This window comes from Raphanus sativus, chromosome 4 (assembly GCF_000801105.2).
Source record: "Raphanus sativus cultivar WK10039 chromosome 4, ASM80110v3, whole genome shotgun sequence".
NCBI classification, from domain to species: domain Eukaryota; kingdom Viridiplantae; phylum Streptophyta; class Magnoliopsida; order Brassicales; family Brassicaceae; genus Raphanus; species Raphanus sativus.
The window spans coordinates 30935637-30944774 of record NC_079514.1 but is presented as its reverse complement, the minus strand read 5'-3'; the positions used below and the strand labels follow the sequence as shown (position 1 = coordinate 30944774).

The 9138-nt window shown below is 36.8% G+C and overlaps 2 protein-coding genes across 3 annotated transcripts; both read left to right on the top strand.

Annotated features, from left to right (window-relative positions):
- Positions 1–421: 421 nt before the first annotated feature.
- On the top strand, positions 422–1880 carry LOC108848296 (prohibitin-3, mitochondrial). Its single transcript, XM_018621618.2, has 3 exons — positions 422–804; positions 989–1523; positions 1639–1880. The coding sequence occupies exons 1-2, from the start codon at positions 493–495 to the stop codon at positions 1508–1510; spliced, it is 834 nt and encodes a 277-aa protein (XP_018477120.1). The 5' UTR covers positions 422–492; the 3' UTR covers positions 1511–1523; positions 1639–1880.
- Positions 1881–4112: 2232 nt separating this feature from the next.
- On the top strand, positions 4113–8394 carry LOC108855826 (AUGMIN subunit 6). Of its 2 annotated transcripts, none has more exons than XM_018629740.2 (13): positions 4113–4398; positions 4464–4520; positions 4600–4694; positions 4787–4937; positions 5016–5141; positions 5236–5392; positions 5508–5568; positions 5644–5965; positions 6122–6247; positions 6689–6850; positions 6938–7187; positions 7303–7767; positions 7962–8394. In XM_018629740.2, exons 1-13 carry the CDS (start codon positions 4183–4185, stop codon positions 7988–7990), a joined length of 2217 nt encoding a protein of 738 aa, XP_018485242.1. In that variant the 5' UTR covers positions 4113–4182; the 3' UTR covers positions 7991–8394. The 2 variants fall into 2 exon arrangements, with proteins under 2 accessions (XP_018485242.1, XP_018485241.1); XM_018629739.2 differs by having other exon boundaries at positions 4114–4398; positions 7950–8394.
- Positions 8395–9138: the final 744 nt, after the last annotated feature.

Genomic DNA, 9138 nt, shown 5'->3' with positions numbered 1-9138 from the left:
ACTCTATCAATTCTTTTAGTGTTTATAATTTAATATTTGTAGTTGCGATTCTTTCAGCCATTTATTTTATATATCTTGTATGTTGAACAGTTTCTTCATTATTGGAGAGTAAGTTCAAATATAGGAAAATTAGTTTAATCAAAAAGAAGATATATAAAAAAAAGAAGAAGATATATACATAAAATAATAAAAAAAACATGTGAACTATTGATATTTTTTCAAAACCTTTATTCCTAGAGAGATTATTGAAGTGTAAATGTAATAGATGTTGAAGTATTAGTAAAGTGTTTTCTTTCCTGTGGACCAATCTATCTTCGCTAATGCTGACGGGTTCGTAATGGGCCTAATCCTCATGTTATTGGATAATTTTCTTGGCCCATTAAAGCATTTTCCATAGTAGCATCCATAAACCCTAACAAAACTCTTCTCCTCCACCTCCTCTCGTCGTCGTCTCAATTTCTTCCTCACTTCGTTCTTCACGTCTCGAGAAAAATGGGAAGCCAACAAGCAGCGGTTTCGTTCCTCTCCAACCTAGCGAAGGCGGCTTTCGGCCTTGGAACGGCGGCGACGGTGCTGAACACGTCGCTGTACACCGTTGACGGCGGAGAGAGAGCTGTGATCTTCGATCGATTCAGAGGAGTCATGGATCAAACCGTCGGCGAAGGGACTCACTTCCTGATCCCGATTCTACAGAAGCCCCACATCTTCGACATCCGCACGAAGCCTCACACGTTCTCTTCCATCTCCGGTACGAAGGATCTTCAGATGGTCAATCTCACCCTCCGTGTTCTCTCTCGCCCTGAGGTATAATTTCAAACTCAAGACTGATTGATCGCCACAGAGATTTGAGGTTGTGCAGATGTTATCAAAGATTGAATCTCAGGAATTGGATTTAGGGGTTAGGGTTTTAACTATTAGAATCTTTTTGCTGCTTTAATCACATTATAGTATTTGAGTTGTTGATCTTGTTGTTAATTAATGTAACAAGGTTGTGCGTCTGCCATACATATTCCAAACATTGGGTCTAGAGTACGACGAGAAGGTTCTTCCTTCGATTGGAAACGAGGTTTTGAAAGCCGTGGTTGCACAGTTCAACGCTGACCAGCTCCTCACGGAGCGTCCTCACGTCTCGGCGCTTGTTCGCGAATCGTTAATCAAACGTGCCAAAGACTTCAACATTGTGCTCGACGATGTTGCAATCACGCACTTGTCGTACGGTTACGAGTTCTCGAAGGCTGTTGAGCAGAAACAGGTGGCGCAGCAGGAGGCGGAGAGGTCTAAGTTTGTGGTGATGAAGGCTGATCAGGAGAGGAGGGCTGCGGTTATAAGAGCTGAAGGTGAGAGCGAAGCTGCGCAGCTGATCTCTGACGCTACGGCTAAAGCTGGTATGGGACTTATCGAGCTTAGGAGGATTGAGGCTTCGAGGGAGGTTGCAGCTACGCTTGCTAGATCTCCTAATGTGGCTTACTTGCCCGGTGGCCAGAGCATGCTCTTTTCCCTGAACCGTTGATCAGAACTAAATGGTATGTGGGAAAAACCCCAATCTAGATTTATGTAGTTATTGTCTTGGAAGAACTTGTTGCTGTGAGATTTGTCTGAATACTTTCGTCTTGTGGGTTTTTTTTTTTGTGTGTGCAGAGGTTATGGGGAAACTGTGAAGAAATGGTGAAATGCTCTTTGGTTTTCTGATAAACTGTGAAGAAAAAAGAAGAAACTAGTTGCTGGGCCAAAATGCTCTTTGAATTCTATAACACTTGCGTTGTTTGAGATCTATCTTATTTCAATAAATAAACACAAGACTGTCTAAATTCACAAATACTAAGTTGATGTAAGAGTTAGTTTTGAGGATACGTAGTGGAGTGAAGCCACATGTTTGATCATGAGACCATGTGAAACATACAACTCTTATCATCTTTCATGCCGATTAATATGCACTCGTATGATTGATGTAATATCCATCCAGTCGAAAGATGATCAGCCGTGTCTAAGACAAAAATATTTGGAAAAAATGGAATGTGCAGACAAACATGTTGGTTTTGGTTCTACGAAAGATTGATGCTATCTATGGTTATTTCCCGAGTTGAATTGTTTTAGGCACCTTTTCATTCTTTGGTTTTGTATGCCAAGAAGTGCTATGGCAAACGTTAGGCTATTTGAGTTGTCTGGAAAAGTAGGATCACCCCTATATATATCCTTCATATTGTCCAAGAACAACCACCTTTTTTAGGAATCGTTGATTGGAGTAATACATGTTCCTACTACATTGAGAGTTTGGTGATTTTTTTTTCGGAGTTGGGCGTTCGTTTAATCTTCACGCTCTAACTTGAGAGAATGTATTGTGATAAGCTTGCCTGCAAGTTACACATATCAAGTATGAATATGTTTAGGAAGATTTAAAAAGAAAAAAAAAAGATTTACAATTTTATTATTTATTGATTGGTACATATAGCTTGAAGCAAATACATGGGCATATATTTAGCCTTATGGCATAAACGATGAGCAATCAAAAACATTCTATATACGCTATACTATTTTTTTATTATAAAGACCCAAAAATACACAAATTATCATAATTTCTCGTGCGCCAAAATTATCACATTAAAAAAGGATTCACGACAATGAAAATTCAAGCAACTTCGTACAGGTGTTTAGCTTTGGTTCAAATTCAAAGGATAATGGAGAGAAAGTATACTAAGGGCATGTGCATCGAAAGATTTTAGGTGGAATTCACACATTTTTCGAGAAAAAATAATAATAGAATAATAGAATGGTTGTGAACTCGGGCCGTAGAGTATCACTGGGCTGATACCGTCTCGTTACTGTTCCGCGGGCCCCACAACACGTGGCGGCCCGCGATAGATTCGATTATATATATATGTATATTTTTTTTTTTTGAAAGTCAAACGAAAAAAAAGATTAAAATAATAAAAAACTTACCTTGGGAATCGAGATGGAAGAGATCACTGAAACGTTGAATCCACCCGGTTCTGGTGTACCAATAAAGAAATATTATCGTATTGCCATTGGCATTAGTATAGTGAATAACATATAATAACATCTAGTAATAGTTTCTGTCATTATCCAACCGTTGGAGATTTAATTTTAGAGAAAAAAACAAATACGGCAGAACAAAAAGACAGTATGTGTGATTTGTTAATTATACCGTAGGTGCACATTAGCATTAGCCTCCTTGCTTCTTCATTTTGAAAATGCCTATAATTGACGTGTCGTTGGGATAAAGTCAAAAACATTTTAGAAAATGAGTACTCTAGTCTCTTAAACTCAAATTATAACCCCAAAATTTTAGTTTACTATAATTTTACCCCATGATTCTTTTTTATTTTATTAACAATCCATGTTGGATTCATCTTTTTTATTTTATATGTTTTGGGAAATTTTTTTTTGAAACCATTTTTTATATAGTGTCAAATCTATACTATTATGTTAATAATATGTCTACAAACCATGCTGCAAGGTCATACCCTGGAGTGTTTAAGAAAAAAAAAACCATGCTGCAAGACAATATATGTAATTTAAATTCGAATTTTGATTTGGTTTCAAATTTTCAATTGATTTTTTATTTTGATATATGGATGATAGTATCCAAAGTAAAACATGATAGATAATGGATAATTTGATTTAGCTTTATTTTTGTTTAAATTCCAATTTTAGTCAGATATGATTTTTATATTGAAATTATTAAGGCTTGATTCATATTTAAATTTGGTTAATGAAATATTTTAAAACAATTGAATATTTTGTATTGAACACTGTTCTTTAAAGAAACAAAATATCTTTTAAAAATTGTTTAAAATACCCTAAATTGGATATCAACTTTCAAAAATACTATAACATATAGATTTAAGGTTTAGTGATTATTATTAGGGTTTAATATTTTGGGGTTAAAGTTGAGTTTACAAACTTCTATAAATAATTTTAAATACTTATAAAAATTTTAAAAGATTTAATTTTATATTTAAAAATAAATCTGAAAAATAATAATATTTAGAATAATGTAGGGAGTTGCTTCAAAAAACAAATGTAGGGACATTTCCCCAAATTATTTATGCTCAGGGACTTATTTTTAAAAACTTCGCCGGAAAGAACACATTACGATCGAGATTTCAATAAATCGAAAAGGGGAGCGAAAGAGAGAGAGAGAGAGAGAGAGGAAGATCGGTGATGACGATGGACAGAGAGAAGGAGAGGGAACTAGAGCTCGAGAGTGCAATGTACACCAACTGCTTACTCTTAGGCTTGGATCCGAACGTGATCGGACTCGGATCCTCCAACGGTACGCCTCGGGTGGGGCTATTCCGCCATTCCAACCCGAAGCTCGGAGAACAGCTTCTCTACTTCATCCTCTCTTCTCTCCGAGGACCCGCCCAGTCTTCAAAGGTACGATTCCTCTCTATTGATTTTGAATTCACTCGTATTGATTTTGTTGCCTCTCGATCTCTCAGGATTTCGATAAGGTCTGGCCAATTTTCGATTCGGCTCAATCTCGCGATTTCCGCAAGGTAAAATTAGCTTTGAGAACTAATGATTACACTGAGGGATTTGCTAACTGAATCCATAGTTTCTTGATGCGAATGAAAGGTTGTTCAAGGGATTATAAGCGAGCTTGAATCACAAGGGGCATTACCAAGGAGTAACTCTAGGGTTTCATCACTTGCCACTTGCTGTGGGCCAAGGTTGGTTTCGGATGTAACTCTAGGGCCATTTTTAGCAGCAATAGATGATGTGGTGATATGTAAATGGGGGAACGTACTGTTTTGATTTACAGGTTTGTGGAGCTTTTATGGCAACTTTCACTGCATGCGTTACGAGAAGTTCATAGACGGACGTTTCCTGCTGATGTGGCTTCCAGTCCCTTGCCTTCTTCGCTAACTGACGTGTCCTTCTCACATGCAGCTACTTTGCTTCCTGTTACCAAGGTAGTTTCCATATAGTTTCTCTTCAAGATTATGGGTTCTATGTGGATCCGTTCAAGATTGTGGGTTCTATGTTTGCAGGCCCGGATTGTGCTTGAGCGTCGTAGATTCCTTAAAGACGCAGAAACTGCGGTTCAAAGACAGGCCATGTGGTCTAATTTAGCCCATGAGATGACCGCAGAGTTCCGTGGTCTCTGTGCTGAAGAGGTATGTTCTTCTTTGTTGGTTGGTACTGATTTGTTTTGCCTGGATTATATCGGGCTCTTCTTGATGCATTTCATTTTCTGTTTCGTTGGCATAGGCTTACCTGCAGCAGGAACTAGAAAAACTTAACGATCTAAGAACCAAAGTAAAGCAGGAAGGGGAAGTGTGGGATGACCTTGTGTCTAGCTCAAGCCAAAATTCTCATCTAGTTTCGAAGTCCACTCGGCTGTGGGATTCTATTATGGCTCGTAAAGGTAAGGTTCTATGTTGTTCTATTCATTCTCTTGAGTCAAATACAGAGAAATAGTACTTGGAATTTAGAATTATGCAGGAGACTTATATAGTTTGATTTTTATTTACTATCTTCAGGTCAGCATGAAGTTCTTGCATCAGGTCCCATTGAGGATTTGATAGCTCACAGGGAGCATAGGTAACTGGCCTCTTATGACACACACGGTTTGAATTCTACTTCCCAATATACTGACGTCTGATCTTTGGTCTGTAGATACCGAATTTCAGGATCAGCCCTACTTGCAGCGATGGATCAGAGTTCTCAAGTTCCTCGTGCAGAACTGCTCTCTCCCCATTCAGATGATTCATCTCTATCACTTGCAGATGACAAAGAACTAAGTGATGGATCGTACGCAAACATGCATGATCAGCACTCTGTAGGAGACAGTTTCGAAACCAACTCACAAGCAAGTGATGAAACACTTTCTCGAGTAGATGACAGAGGTGGAAGAATCAACCAGACAGTTGATGTAGCGGAAATCATAAGGCGCTGGACACACGCATTGCAGCGCATTCATAAACAGTCTCTTCAGTTGGTATGTCTTCTCATATCTCTGTGAGGATATTTAAGTACTTCAAACCTTTCTGTCTAATTATACGCTTTATGTCATTGCTTAATGCTCCACTCTTTATCTCTGTGAGGTGTTTTTGTTCCATGGATTTGTTACTTATTTGTTACGTTTGCATATTAGGCTAAAGCAAATGACGGGGAAGGTCCAGATATTTTACGAACTGCAAATGATGGTGGTGCAAATGGCCATGTTGAATCGTTGGCTGCAACTTTGACTGAACATCAACAACATTTAGCTAGCTTTCAGGTAAATGTGTTGCTTGTTTGTTGGCTTAGGTAGAAGTTGCATTTACCCAACTGTGAAAGTCAAATGCAAAACATAGAAAGTACGATGCTTTTGTTGAGGGCCTTGATGAAATTTATTGAGGAAACAGAGTTTATACACGCATCCGCTTCAGTAACAAAAAATAAACTAAAAGTCCGCTTTTCGGGCAATCCTGTATTGTTTTTAAAAGGCAGTATGTTTGATTGGAGATTCCCGGAGTTCCATGAATAATTGTGAGTATTCTGATTCAGCTTCTCTTGTGAGAGTATCAAAACTTGATCGATGGAGTAGTTATATTTTTAAAACATACTGTTTATAGGATCTCTTGAAGCATGCCTACAAAAAATTTCCTATGCATGTAGCTCAGACTTTACTGGTTAAATATTTTCTGGGTTCTTACTGCTGGTGGCACACTATATGCAGGTACTCATCAACCAATTAAAGGAAGTTTCTCCAGCCATACAGAAATCCATATTAGAATGTACTGAGAAGGTTAATAATCTTCCCCCAACGTTACCTCCAGCTACGAGAAGTAAAGGGCAAGCAGCTTCACTTCTACAATCTCAGGGGAGTGGGAGAATTACGGTAACAGTTTGATTAGTTAACATTTACTTTCTTCCGATGCATATTTGATAGAGACGCTCACGTACCTTTCTCCTCCTTTTAATACAGGAAGGCGTATCCAATGATGTTGCTGAGCTGACCTCGACGATGTCTAATGTTCAGCTCGAGAAGGTCTCAGCCAGTCCCACGTTAAAGCTTCCACAATTATTTAGCTCCACTCCTACTTCTTCTAGTAAAGGTGGAAATGGACAAAGGCGACACCCAATGGCTTCTGAGGTCAACAAAATGGAAAGTTTGTCTGAGAAGATCACTACTGACCAACCACTATCACAAACTCGAGCAGACAACTTGCAGACTGGTTTGTTGCATAATTACTATCTCTTTCTCAACTAAAACGAAACTTGTGTAGTATATAAAAGATGCCAATATCATTCACAGATACCTTTGTCTTACAACTCTAATTTTGGTTTCAGATACCAACAGTTCTTTCGTCCAGAACCTGAAGAAATCTGTAAGGGAAGCTGCTTTACTGATCCCATCTTCAGCAGGATCATCACGGGACAGTCAATCCGATGAAGGCTCCGAGCATTACTTCGTACCTCTTTCAGGAGCAGGATTTTCCCGATTTCCGTCAGAAACCAAAGGCCTGCCTCACAGAGGGTCGAGGTTACTTACCTCTCTTAGCGAGCCTTCCTTTCTTGAACGCAATGTTCCCCATAGCCTAGCGCGAAGCAAGTACAGCGATATACCTGACGCGTTTGATGACCTCGATTCGTTCAAAGATTACGACAACGGGAACGGGTTTCTCTCAGTTGCTGGATCAAACAGTGTAGCTTCTGATGCGCAACAATCGTTTTACGACGTTGAAGATCAAGTGTTTTCCCCACCATTACTAATGGACTCGTCCCTGTTATCAGATACCTACGAAGACTTGTTAGGTACGTTCATTATAATCCTCTTTAGTGTTTACATGACATTAGTCACATTGTGTTGAAGTGTACTCTTAACAATATTAGAATAGAACACACTAAAAATTAAACCGTTCTGTTGATATTCTGTAAACTGATGCGTAGATCGTAATACTACAAGCATCCAGTGTTCAATCGCTTTACTTTTGCAGCTCCTTTGTCAGAAACCGAAGCTGCTTTAATGGAGCATTAGGATGAAGAAGCCCTGAATCAGACAAAGAAGATGACACTTGTGTTTCTTTAACGATTGGTCTCGACACAGGTGGTTTCTGTAATCATTACCAAGTTAACAAAGGTGTTTCTTAATTTATCTTGGGGTTTGCTGGTAATTGGATTTCATCTTGATGAATGAATGATGATCTGAATTTGCGTGTGTAGAGCCAAGGTAGAAGCATCGCTCTCTAGTGTTTGGTTTCCCTGAAAAGTACAGATTGATTCTTTTTTTTATTTAATTTTTTACGTGTAAAGGAAACTAGATTTTAAATATTTATTATACGTAAATATTGTTATATTAAAAATATTGTTTCTTTTTCTAAAAAAATATTGTTTTTTTACATCAAACGGTTATTGTGGCATAAAAGATAAAAAATGTTATTATATTAGTGTTGAATTATTATTTATATTGAATATCGTTTTTATTATATATTATTTTATACAATATTAAATATTTTTTTGTATTAAATATATTTTTAGCGCATATGAAATTATTAATAATACAATAATTAATTAATTAATTAATTGAATTTTAATTTGTTTTATTCAATTTTATATTATTCATGAATATTATTATTTAAACTTTTGAGAAAATAGTGATTATAGGTAAATAAGTTGACTACTTATGTTTAGACAGAAAATTGATATGCTTTCATATTTATGAAAAAGTAAAAATGATTTTATAACAATTTTATATTTTGTTATTTGTATTACTTTATATATAAAATTAGTTACAGATAGAATCTACTCTATTAAAATAGAGTCCTATTTGAAAATTACCTTGGCATAATTTTTTTTGGGCCTATTGAAAATGTTGGGACTTATCTATTAATTAACATTTCTGTTATTTCCACTTATCCTTAATCTACTAATATTAAATATATACCTTAGTATTTACTAATAACAGTTATCATATATTAAAACCATCGATGCTTTAAAGTAAGATTGATAATTTAGAAACTATACTTGGCATATCTCATTTATCGGAGATATCAATACAATACTTCTTCTCGACATATGTTTTGCATTTGTCCTATGCGTTTCAAACTTTTTCCAACTACTGTTTATCATCTCAGCATCCATTGATAGACTTATACTTCTTCAACTAAGTCTTATTCAAAATCGACA